The 13,447-nt window shown below is 38.6% G+C and overlaps 1 protein-coding gene across 1 annotated transcript in view; it reads left to right on the top strand.

Moving 5' to 3' along the window:
• ABCA13 (ATP binding cassette subfamily A member 13) overlaps positions 1 to 13,447 on the top strand; it is a 572,876-nt gene that overhangs the window by 123,273 nt on the left and 436,156 nt on the right. Inside the window, 1 exon segment of the mRNA XM_064290236.1 lies at positions 4,764 to 9,530. Coding sequence (XP_064146306.1) covers positions 4,764 to 9,530 — 4,767 coding nt within the window.

Here is a 13,447-nt window from a genome sequence, read left to right as displayed (position 1 = left end):
ATAGGGTTGGCAATGGGGCAGAAGTTGTGCATTACAACAGTAGCTTTCAAAATTGGGAATGAATCAGACTTTCCTGTGAAGTTTGCTAAATGTGCAAATGCCTGGGCCTTTTTCCAGGCATACTAAATCTTCCCCTGTGTGTGCACCACCTATGTTTTAGTATATTTAACAAACCCTACAGGTGGTTCTGGTGCACACCAAAAGTGGAGAACCATTCTGCTGCCTCTGTCTAAACCTGGGAATCATCACTCCTGGGGAAACTTTTTAAGCCCAGCTATAGAGGTTGGCAATTCGAACCTATCCGGAGCCACCATGAAAGAAAGGCCTGGTGACATGCTTATGCAAATATTACAGCCAAGAAAACCCTATGGAGTGGTTCTACTCTGTAACACTTGGGATCTCCATGAGTCAGAACAGATTCGACACCAGCTGTTTTATTTTTTTTAATAGTCACAGGAGAAATGACAATGGGATAGACTCTCTGGAGAAGGAGCCTTTCGCTCATGTCTGATGCATAATTCCTCACTTTCTTGAAATTCTCAAATATCTAATAGCCCTAGCAAGACAACCAAAAAACTAAACTACATGTGTCCACTGTCCTGTTTAATCCTCTGTCTATAGTACTGATGTCTATCTATAATACAGAAGTCCTAGCAACTGGCACAATGTCCTTCGTGACAGATTCTAGATAACTAGTTACTGATTTAATGAATGCAAAAGGAAATCATTAAGTAAATACAAATTTGCATCAAGTACAATTTAAATGAAGAAATCTGAACTTGAAATGGAAAAAAAACCCGAGTCATGTCTGATTTCTGTCACATAATAGTGTGAATATGTTAACTAAAAAATTCAAAAAGTTTCCTTTTCCATAAAATGGAATTAATGATTTCTACCTTAAAACGCTGTTGGAGAAATCAAGATTGTAGTTGTGTAAGTGTATAAAGCCATTGCCGTCAAGTTGATTCTGACTCATGGAGACTGTCTTAGTCATATAGGGGTTCTATAACAGAAATACCACAAGTGGATGGCTTTAACAAAGAGAAATTTATTCTCTCACGGTCTAGGAGGCTAGAAATCCAAATTCAGTGTACCAACTCCAGGGGAAGGCTTTCTCTCTCTGTCAGCTCTCAGGGAAGGTCCTTGTCATCAATCTTCCTCTGCTCTAGGAGCTTCTCAACTCAGGAACCTCGAGTCCAAAGGATAGGCTCTGCTCCTGACGTTGCTTTCTTGTCTTATGAGATCCTTCTGTCTCTCTGCTTGCTTCTCTCTTTTGTCTCTCATAAGACAAAAGGTGATGCATATCACACCCCAGGAAAACTCCCTTTACATTGGATCAGGGGTGTAACCTGAGTAAGGGTATTACATCCCACCCTAATCCTCTTTAACATAACCTAATCTTGTCTCATTAACCATAGGCAGAGACTGGAATTTACCACACATAGGAAAATTACATCAATCACAAAATGGAGGACAACCACACAATACTGGGAATCATGGTCTAAACAAGTTGACACATATTTTGGGGGGACACAATTCAATTCATGACAGAGGCACCATGCTTCATAGAGTTTTCTTGGTGGTAATCTTTAAGGAAGTAGATCTTGAGGCCTTTCTTCTCCAGTGCCACTGCGTGGGTTCAAACTAGGCTAGTAGGTGAGCATACGTCATTTATAGCACCCAGAGACCGATAAACTGCAAAGCGATGTAAAAACATGTAGCAATATTACTACTACTGGTACTAGTTACTACTATTACTACTTCATCATCCTGTCAGCTCCTCATATTAAAAAAAAATAAAGTTTTGTGTTCTCTATTATTGCATAGCCACTTGCATTGTAGTTGTGCGTATATTTCTAAGCAGGACTGGGTTTAGGCAAGAATGGGAATGAGGCAAGGCTTATATTGGATTTCTAATGGCATAGCTTTCTCTCTCCTGATGGGAATTTTTCTTAGGTAGTGTTTTCAATGTCCCATGCTTCAAAGTAGCTACTTCCCATCCTACAAATAACAATTAAATTAAATTAAGCTTATATTTTTTCTGTGCTCAGATCTCAACTATTAGACAGGAAAATAATATTCCTGCATTTGATCTATCATAAGCCAGAGAGTAAGTTACACAGCAGGGATAAAGGGTTAAAAACATTTAGAAAGTCATTCACCCTTAACGCATTAATAGTTGTGCTGCAAACTGCACTGAAAAGGGGGCAAGGTGGGAAAACTTCCACCTTTGTCACTAACTGCATAGTAAGGATCACTCTGAATTCAATTCCCACCTGGAAGTGGATCCAGGTTTCACCTTCCCACATCTCCATGATCCTCTTCACCAACCACATCTGTGGCACTTCCTTTCTGACCCTAACCACCCACAGTTAGGTCAGACTTCATCCCTGACTACCTGGGACCATGTCAATACATCCTGGGCCACCTGGGGCCAGGTCATTGGGTACCGGCTGTAGGCTTAGGAGCCTGTGCAACTCCCTGCACTTAACACCAGCCGCACTGCTCCCCCCACCCCTCCACCGCCCCCCAATCCCCTGAGGCTAGGTCACAAGCTTAGAAGTATTCTACCCTTCTTCATTGACTGCTTGTACAGCCTTTCCCAGAGCTGGGTCTTCACAAGTTAGGCTTCTGTCCTGCCAGTCCCTGCTGGTTCATTGCCCTCTGTGGATTTGTTAATTATCTATAATGGCTCACAAAATTCATAGAGATGATTACCTGTACTTACAGTTACTCATTTATTATAACCAGAAAAGATACATGCAAAGAGATGCAAGGTCTGGGAGAAATCCTAGCACAGGGCTTCCACTATCCCCAGGGATGTACCACCCTCTCCAGTGGGTGGTTGTTCTCACCAATCAGGAAGCTCCTAAAAGAAAGCTCTAAGGTCCAAACCCAAACCTAGTGCCGTCAAGTCAATCCCGACTCATAGCGACCCTATAGGTCCAGGGTCCCTTATAGTAGTCATTGGGACCTTAATGTATATGCATGAATCAACGAATATGCAAGACTTGACTGCCTCATGCCCTGTTCCCTTCCTAAGGCCTGTTGGCAGGGTGGTGCCTGATTAGCTTCTACTCATTTGAACATATTTAAGTGTTGCCTGGCTGTTTTAGAAAAACAAAGACAACTTCCTTGCTCAAGAAATTCCAAGGAATATTTTTCAGAAACTAGAGACAAAGGCCAAAATGAATTCTTTGTCCATACAATAAGCAACACAAGTCAAAATCCCTTATCCATAATTCTGAAATTTTAAAAACTCTGAAAATTGAAGTTTTTCTTAAGGTTGGCATGGAAACTAATTTGGCAGAAACTTGACCAGAACCAAGGTGAAGCTATTTGAGACTGTTGACCGCACTTAGTGAGGCCATTCACGCATTTCATTGGAAGCATTAACGTGTTGATGATTGGTTGGTCCAGTGCTCCACAGGGGACATTAATTTATATCTGTTACATGTGCTGCTAGCTTTCTAATGTCTGAACACTCTGAATTCCAAAACAAACAGGGCACCAAGGACTTCAAAAATGGATTTGTAAATTCTGAACTACTAGAGTTAGGGGAGCCCTGGTGGTACAGCAGTTAAGAGCTAGGGCTTCTAACCAAAAGGCTGGCAGTTCGAATCCACCAGCCACTCCTCGGAAACCTTATGGGGGAGTTCTACTGTGTTCTATAGGGTCACTATAGTTGGAGTCGACTCGATGGCAAAGGATTTTTTTTTTTAAAGAGAGTTAGTAACTTATACAAGTGTGCATTTCTACTATGGGGTGAAATTGTGGTAACTTGTGAATTATTCTTCTAAGAACCTTTTTTGTCTTTTGAACATAAGTGCCTATAGAGAACAATCTAAAATAAAGAGTACCTAGTGGCGAGATTTATAGCATTGTGGAAAGACCACTGGAATTGCCTTCTGGGATGGGCAATCCCAACAGTTTTCCTTAAATTGTATAGGCACAGTTTTTGATGTGTCCCACCATGTGGAGCATCTCTACAGCTCAAAACATTTTAAGGTGTAATGTAGAATTGAATCCTAAGATTCCTCTGCCATAAATAGCAAAGTTATTTTTAATAATCAAACATGGGAATGCATGAGGTAAAATAGTTTAAAATGCATTGCTTTTAAGTTGTAGAAAACACATTTTAAGCTAAATATATGCAACTGCATTGTGGATTTCTAAAATACTTTCAAACAAGAAACCCTGAGAGTATGGCCTCCAGACACCCTTTTAACTCAGTACTGAAGTCACTCCTGAGGTTCACCCTTCAGCTAAAGATCAGACAAATCTATTAAAATAATAATAAAAAAAAGATTAGACAAATCTATAGGGCCAACAATAACACATGTGAGGGATGTGTGTCACTGTTCAAATATGTATATGAGACTAATGGGTACATCAGCCCAAAAGCAAAGACGAGAAGGCAGGAAGGGACAGAAAACTAAACAAATGGAAACAGGAAAACTGGGGTGGAGAAAGGGAGAGCGTTGAGACATTGCGGGGTTGGCAACTAATGTCACAAAACAATTTGTGTATTAAGTGTTTAATGAGAAACTACTTTGCTCTGTAAACTTTCACCTGAGTCGCAATTAAAAAAAATACTTTCAAACACTCACATTTGTTTAATTTTTTGTTGAGAAATATATTGTCCAGTAAATATTTATGTCTTACTGTAAATAAATCTGTGTATTATCTTGGAAATTTATTTAAGTTTATCTTGAATTTATTGTTTTCCTACTAATACTAAAGCAATTCTGTTAATATTGCAGGATCTTAAATTCCACAAAGGATCTTCTAATAATGGAAGACAAGTTACATACCCTCAAAGATGGACAAATGAACTCTCTTTTAGCATTTGTGGAATTTTTGGAGAAATTATTATTGCCTAATCCTTTCAACTCATCCAGTATTCCCAAATTCCATAACCTCTCATCTCTCACTGAAACGCTTCTGAATATAAGCCTTTTGTGGATAAATCATTTAAAAAGTTTAGAGAGAGACCCACCTGCTGTTGATGCTCAGAAACTTTTGAAATTTGGCAAAGAGGTGATAGAAAAAATACAAGCTCTTGAAAGTCACTGGATAAGGATGGAATCAGGAAATATGTCCAGATACTTAGAATTAATACTTTTTCAACTTAATCCCAAGCTATGGGAATTGTGGATGTATGGTGTTTCAGAAGGAGAAAGAGCTAAGTTGGAAAACCTGTCCACACTTTTAAATTTTTCTGCTCCAGATGACGGAAGGGTTTGTAGTAAAAGCTTTAACTCTTCTCAGTTGGTCCATTCAGAGGGCCCTAAAACACTAGCTGCGAACATGGATTTTGTGGATTTAAGTGAAACAATAATAAGCAGTCTCTATGAATTTGGATTTGTGAGGCAGGAACAGGTTTCAGAAGCTCTGGACACAGTCTATGCTATAAGGAATGCATCTGATCTTTTCTCAACCCTTTCTGAATCTCAAAAAGAGGAAGTTGATAAAATGTTGACTCTTATGTATCGAAATGTCTTCAAGGACAAGGATTCAGCTTTCCTTCTGCAGATCTCTTTTTCTTTATACCAGCGCATATATAAGTTCTTCTTAAGCGATCAGAACAGAGAGTTGTTGCTAACTTTCCTCACCCAAATCACAAAACACATTTTGGATATTATAAAACAATTTAATTTCCAAAGCATCAGCAAAGCATTTTCACTTTTATCTGAGACAACAAGCGTTCTTGGTAGAATTTCTGAATTACCTTATTGTCAGCAATTGCTCTCATTTTTTCACTTTTTGAAGCTTCAGGCCCAGTCCCTGAGGTCCATAGAGGGTCAGGACTTGGAAATGATCCATGCTATTTTGACGGGCCTTGAACAACTGTTCATAGTAGATGGAGATTTTCGTATTTCTTTATTTCAGTATATGAGCCAACTCTTCAATGGTTCAGTAGAAGCTCTGTTAGGTAATGAATGCTTTGCTTTGGATAATAAAAGTGTTTCTTCTCTAAATTATTCAACAGATGGGAGATCTTCATTTATCCTTCCATGGGCACAAATTCTTTCAAACCTTTCAGCAAATGGCAGGACATTCAATGAGTTGATGGCCACTCACTGTACCATTTCATGGCTTCAAATGTGGACTGAAATCTGGGGAAGTGTATCTCAAGTATTTCAGTTTGACACAAATGTTTTCACTTCTCTTCATGTTGTTCTCAATCAGCTTTTGGATGAATTGGAAAGTGATGTGAAGTTTTCTAAAAGTTGCCAGGGAGTATTTTTCACTAATCGCCCTACTAGACTGCTGTTAAATTTGTTTAAAACTGTAACTCATTCTGTTGGCTTCCATGATTGGAATGATTCTCTGGATGTCAGTGGTCTTTGGGTAGCACTAGACGATGCATTCGTTATAGTAAAATCGCTTCATCCCGACAAAGTAGAGAAGTCCCTTTCCACCATGGAAACCTCACTATATCAGCTAAAGATATTTCCACTGAATACAAATATAAGCAGAGAGTTTTTATATTCTTTACTGGAAGTTTTTATCGAGTTAAGCAAGGGCTCAGAATATACAGGTAGAGGTATACATTTGCCAAGGCACTTTCTTTTAAACAATCTAACAGATTATGAAGCAAAGTTTCAAGGTGTCATCACTGAGCTAAGAGAGACAATATTATTTCTTAGAAATGTATCTCATGACCGAGATTTGTTGTCCTGCGCTGAGGTACTCCACAATGTTACTAAGCTTATTTTTGAAGATGACTTCTTATATGTAAATACTTCCCAGAGGGCATTCCATATTATCGCCATGTTAAACTCAACATTTTCCTCTGAGAACATAACTCGCAGACTCGAAGGATGTATTGTATTGGTAGACGTTATGAACCATTTGTATGCTAAGTATAACTCCAGTATTTCACAAGGCCAACTTCGGGGCTTTTGGGGGAGTTTCAAAGATATGGAAAACAAAATAAGCACTGCAATGAAACTTGTTTCTTGGTTGTTAAATATGAAGGAACCTCTTTGTTCATTGAATAAGTCAAATATAAATTGTGTGAATATTTACCTGAAAAATGTAACTGACTTTCTAAATGTTATACTTATTGAAGTCTTTGAAAAAGAGAAGGTACCAAAATTTGAGATTTTTTTAACTCTTTTAAATGATTCCACAAATCCAGTAAGGATGGTTATCAACAACTTAACACGAGATTTTGATCTTCCATCTCAACCTAACTGGAAATGTTTTGCTGAATCGCTTCTAAGACCCACAAAAATGTCAAATGAAATTCCTAACCAATTCCAAAATATTTGGCTACATTTAATACTTCTGGGAAAGGAAATTCAGAAAATTCTGAAAGATATCTCTCCTAACATCCCGGAAAATACTTTCTCTTACAAAAGTGAAAAGTTTTTAAGTATGTTTGCCACCAGTCCAAAGGAAAGAGACTTGAACAGTTTAGGAAACTCAATTTATCATTTTGCTAGTTACCTTGCCTTCAACTTATTGCATAATCTTCAAAATTCATCAAAAACAATTCCACACGAAATCATGGAAACTGTGGTTCTTGGTATTCAACTGGTTAGGGATGTGTTCAATTCCTTAATGCCCACAATTCATCATGACATTCAAGAAAATACGAGCAATATTCAAGTTTTAAAGAAGGTGTCTTCTCTCATGCAGAGTCTCAAGAAGACAGACATAGATCTTTTAGTAGATCAACTGGAACAGCTTAGGGAAAGCCTAATGGGTTTCTTTAAGAATATCAGTAGATTAGACACTGGCAATTTGGGGATCAACTTGCTTGTTGGCTTGATGGAAAAATTTGTAGAGAGCTCCCATTCTTGGAACATTAACCATCTGCTGAAGCTCTCACGCCTGTTTCCTCAAGATGATGTTAATGTCGTGGTAGATATGTACTATGTGCTTCCTCATGCTGTCAGGCTCCTACAGAGGTTAGCCGACAAAAACATCACTGAGGCCATCAAGGATGTCTTTAACTTCACTCTCTTTCATGGCATAACCATTTCAAGCATCAGCAAGGAAGACTTTGCTATTGCAGTAAAAACTCTTTTAGACATAACTGAATTAGTATCCGATAAACCAGCTATTGTTGCAGAGGCTTTAGCTTGCCTTCCTGAGATTCGGTGCTGGAATCACACAACATCGGAATTTCAGCAGAATCCAAAGTTAGAGGCCTGTAAGCTCATTTTTTCTCCCTTTTATAGAAAAGTAGCTGGTATACTTGACCACCTCCACCTGTCTCTCCCAGATGAAAATTTACAATGTTCAAATAAAAGTTCAAGGATGAAACTGACTAGGAAAGTGGTCTGTGTAATTCATGAATTAGTGGACTGGAATTCCATCCTTCTAGAAATGTCAGAAGTCTTCCACATTAAAACTCCTCTTGTGAAAGCTATACAAAAATTTTGGAATAAGGTGTTACTGTATGTCTTGTTTTCTGGAAATCAAAGTATTGGCAGCATCTCTGAACTTTGTACTGGTGGCTCCATAAAGCAAATTGCTTTGCAAATCATAAAAGTGTTTAAAAATGTTAACTTCACAAAAGTTACATCAGGTGAAAAATCTTTTGATAGAGCAAGTAGTTTAAACAAGACCATTAACATAAATGAAGGTACAGAGGTGTCTCTTCCAAATAATAATTCCTTAAATTTGGAAATAATAGAAAAATTAATTTCTGGTGGTCTGATCCCAGAAAATAGTTCTAATTCTCTAGTCTCTCCATTCAAGCTGTTTCTGAATGTAAACCTTACAGGGGGTAGTTTAGAAGCATTATCAAATCTTACTAAAAAAAACGAAGCGCCTTACAACTTTGAAGAACTGTGGCTTGAGTTTGAACAAACCGCGAAAGACGTAAAACGTAATATCAGCCACCTGATCTCTGAAATTAACAAAGAAATTAAAATGATAAATTCAGTGGCTCTTCAAAACACAACTTTGCAATTTTCCCATATTTTGGAAAGCTTGAATTCATCATCATTGAAGACATTAGAAATTATTGAAGATTTTCTAATGAGCAGGAGAAACTGGCTTCATAAATATGCAAATAAAAACTACATCAGAATGATACAAACATTATTTCCTGTTATGGCCAATGAGAGTTCAACTGATGATGTAGTTTCCTTGGCTAAAGATATTACTACCTTTTTGGACTACCTCAAAAATATTTCTAAGGAAAGTAATTTTGATTTTGTCCTTCTTACCCATCTGCTAAACCAACAACAGCTAACTAATTTCTCCATCATTCAGTTGCTTTTGGAAAGCATCATAATTAATTCAATCAATAACTTAGTTGGGAATTCTCAAGAAGCAGCCCTGAATTTAAGTGATACTGGCCTTCAAATAGTGGACTTCATTAACTTCACCTTGAACCATATACAGTCAGAAAATGGTGGGCAAATAATTTTCCCTCCACAAAGCATAGTGAATTTCATGGAACAGCTTACGAAAGCATTCTCTTCCTTTTTGCCAAAGGAAAATTTTGAGAACAAAATATCTCTTCTTCTAAAAGACTTCCACAAAGATGTCATTGCAGAAATGAGGTGAGTCTAGTTTTGTTTTGTACAGTTCATATAGTTTTTATACATTTCAATCCACTTTATTTTGTGGAGAATATAAACATCAAAAACAGTACTTGGACTGTTATTGGACTTAATACCTAAGTTGCATGATCTTTGAAGTGAATTTTGTTTTAATGAACATTTTGTTAAAATATAGACATAAGTTAATTTTGATGACTACCTTCTAACTAGTAAACATACAAACTTAACCAAAACTAACACCAAATCTCTTGCTGTCGAGTTGATTCTGCCTCGTAGTGACCCTGTAGGACAGAGTAGAACTGCCCCATGGAGTTTCCAAGGCTGTAAATCTTTATGGAAGCAGACTGCCCCGTCTTTCTCCTGCAGAGCAGCTGGTGGGTTTGAACTGCTGATCTTTTGCTTAGCAGCCAAGGGCTTAACCACTGTGCCACCAGGGCTCCCATATAAACCCAGCCCCTGGCAATTAGTTGCATATTATGTATTCTTGCATTTTTGGATCTTGAAAAATAATGATGAAGTTCAATTTTATGTGAAACTGAAAATTTAGTTTTATGCATAATATCATGGTCATAATTTGAATTGATGTATTAATTGTCTAATCACAAATGAGAGGGTTCCATTTACTGTGACTTTTACATTTAGAAACATGTTATCTTTTTCATCTCTTTTGATGGTTGCCAGAGAAAACACTGGAAGGAAATTCCAATTTATTCCATGATATCTGTATTAGCCAAGGCTCAACCAGAGAAGCAGAACCAGAACAAAGATTTAATACAAGGAATTGACTTATACAATTTTAGGGGCTGGTTAAACAAGTTTCAAGTCAGCAGGGCAGGCAGCCAGGAAGAGAAGATCACAGCAGGAACCCCCTGGGCATGAGCTTGTTGTCCACAGGTGTTGGTCAGGAAGGAATATCCGCAGGGAAGGGAGAGCAACGGTAGACCCATCTGCTGTTTGGAATCTCTAGCTCTGGGAAGTTCTAAACCCTGCTTTAAAGGCCTTCCAAATGATTAAGTCAGGCTTACCCAAGGCAATATCCCTCTGGTTAACTGAAAGCCAACTGATTAGTGACTTTAATTCCATCTGCAGTAGCACCTAGATGAGTATTTGATTGAATAACTAGGAGAGGGGGTAGTGTGTGTGTGTGTGTGTGTGTGTGTGTGCGCGTGCGCGCTGTAAAATGGCTGCTGCCTCCCTTCTGTCCCCCAGTTCTCATGAAAAGACAGATCTTCTTTGTAGCTCATCCTAACCAGAAGGATAGTAGAGAGGCAGTTCTGGGGCTGGAATTCAGTCTAGCTAAATAAATTTTTTATTTTTTTAAGGTGACGTATCACAAAGCCATCACAGTGTCTAAGTGATTTGCTAGTACTTTTTTAAAAAAAAATTTTACTGTGCTTTAAGTGAAAGTTTACAAATCAAGTCAGTCTCTCATATAAAAATTTATATACACCTTGCTAAATACTCCTAATTGCTCTCCCCCTAATGAGACAGCTTGCTCCTTGCCTCTACTCTCTCTTTTTGTGTCCATTCCTCCAGCTTCTAACCCCCTCTTCCCTCTCATCTCCCCTCCAGATAGGAGATACCAACATAGTCTCAAGCATCTACTTGATCCAAGAAGCTCATTCTTCACCAGCATCTTTTTCTACCCCATTGTCCAGTCCATTCCCTGTCTGGGAATGGCTCCTGTCCTGAGCTAACAGAAGGTCTGGGGGCCATAGCCACCGGGGTCCTTCTAGTCTCAGTCAGACCATTAAATCTGGTCTTTTTACTAGAATTTGGGGTCTGCATCCCACTGCTCTCCTGCTCCCTCAGGGGTTGCTAGTACTTTTAAATTTCAGGAAAATAGAACTGCTTACTACCCTTTCAGAGATTTACCTTCTACATTTAGAATCACTTTTTAGTCGTTTTACTTTTTTCTTGTAATGTAGGGGACAAACGCATCATGCCCTAAAGAGTGAGGCCAAGGCAAAATTTCAAAACCCTCTTAGGGACTTTCTCAGTGGGAACTAGACCAAAAACCAGAATCACCTTCTAAGATGGTGGGTTCTGATCAAAACCACAAAAGTGCTAGCTTCCAACAACATCGATCTAATAAACTAAATTTTTAAAAGGAAGAAAAGCAATAGCTCTCACTTATTAATAAGCATTTTCTTTATGTTAGGTCCTATGCTAAGTTCTTTATATACTTAATCTTGTTACAACTCAGCAATGGCTACGATCATATCAGATTTGTTGTTGTTGTTAGGTGCTGTCAAGTCACTTCCAGCTCATAGAGACCCAATGTACAACAGAATGGAACATTGTCTGGTCTTGTGCCATCCTCACAATTGTTGTTATGTTTGAGCCCGTTGTTGCAGTCACTGTGTCAGTCCATCTCATTGAGGGTCTCTCTCTTTTTCGCTGACCCTCTATTTTACTGTGCTTGTCCCCCCTGATAACATGTTCAAAGAATGTGAGATGAAGCCTGGCCATCCTTGCTTCTAAGGAGCATTCTGGCTGTACTTCTTCCAAGACAGAGACAGATTTGTTCGTTCTTCTGGCAGTCCATGGTATATTCAATATTCTTCACCAATATCATAATTCAAAGGCATCAATTCCTCTTTATTCATTGTCCAGCTTTCACATTCATATGAGGTGATTGAAAACACCTTGGCTTGGGTCAGGCACACCTTAGTCCTTAAAGTGACATATTTGCTTTTTAACACTTTAAAGAAGGCTTTTGCAGCAGATTTGCCCAGTCGTTTGATTTCTTGACTGCTGCTTGCATGGGTGTTGATTGTGGATCCAAGTAAAACGAAATCCTTGACAGCTTCAATATTCTCTCTGTTTATTGTGATGTTGCTTATTGGTCTAGTTGTGAGGAGTTTTTTTTCTAATTAATTTTTATTGTGCTTTAAGTGAAAGTTTGCAAATCAGGTCAGTTACTCATACAAAAATTTACATACACCTTGCTATACACTCCTAATTGCTCTCCCTCTAATGAGACAGCACAGTTCTTCCCTCCACTGTCTCTCCTCGTGTCCATTTGGGTAGCTTCTGGCCCCCTCTGCCCTCTCATCTTCCCTCCAGACAGGAGATGCCAATATAGTCTCATGTGTCTACTTGATCCAAGAAGCTCGTTCTTCACCAGTATCGTTTTTCATCCCATATTCCAGTCCAATCCCTGTCTGAAGAGTTGGCTTTGTGAACGGTTCCTGTCTTGGGCTAACAGAAGGTCTGGGGACCATGGCCTCTGGGGTCCTTCTAGTCCCAGTCTTACCATTAAGTCTGGTCTTTTTACAAGAATTTGGAGTCTGCATCCCACTGCTCTCCTACTCCCTCAGGGGTTCTCTGTTGTGTTCCCTATCAGGGCAGTCATCAGTTGTGGCCGGGCACCAACTAGTTCTTCTGGTCTCAGGGTGATGTAGTCTTTGGTTTATGTGGTTCTTTCTGTCTTTTAGGCTCATAATTGCCTTGGGTCTTTGGTTTTCTTCATTCTGCCTTGCTCCAGGTGGGTCGAGACCAATTGATACATCTTAGATGGCCGTTTGCTAGTGTTTAAGACCCCAGATGCCACTCTCCAAAGTGGGATGCAGAATGTTTTCTTAATAGATTTTATTATACCAATTGACTTAGTTGTCCCCTGAAACCATGGTTCTCAAACCCCCAAGCCTGCTAGCTGGCCTTTGAAGTATTCAGTTTATTTAGGAAACTTCTTTGGTTTTTGTTTAGTCCAGTTGTGTTGACCTCTCCTGTATTGTGTATTGTCTTTCCCTTCACCTAAAATAAAACTTATCTACTATCTAATTAAAAAAAAAAAAAAATTTTTTTTTAGTATTCACTAATTCACTAATTAGATAGTTGTGAGGATTTTTGTTTTCTTTATGTTGAAGTGTAATCCATACTGAAGGCTGTAGTCTTTCATCTTCATCAGTAAG

Source organism: Loxodonta africana, chromosome 8 (assembly GCF_030014295.1).
Source record: "Loxodonta africana isolate mLoxAfr1 chromosome 8, mLoxAfr1.hap2, whole genome shotgun sequence".
Lineage (NCBI taxonomy): Eukaryota > Metazoa > Chordata > Mammalia > Proboscidea > Elephantidae > Loxodonta > Loxodonta africana.
Note: the sequence above shows the minus strand (reverse complement) of the source record. Positions and strands in the feature narration are given on the sequence as shown.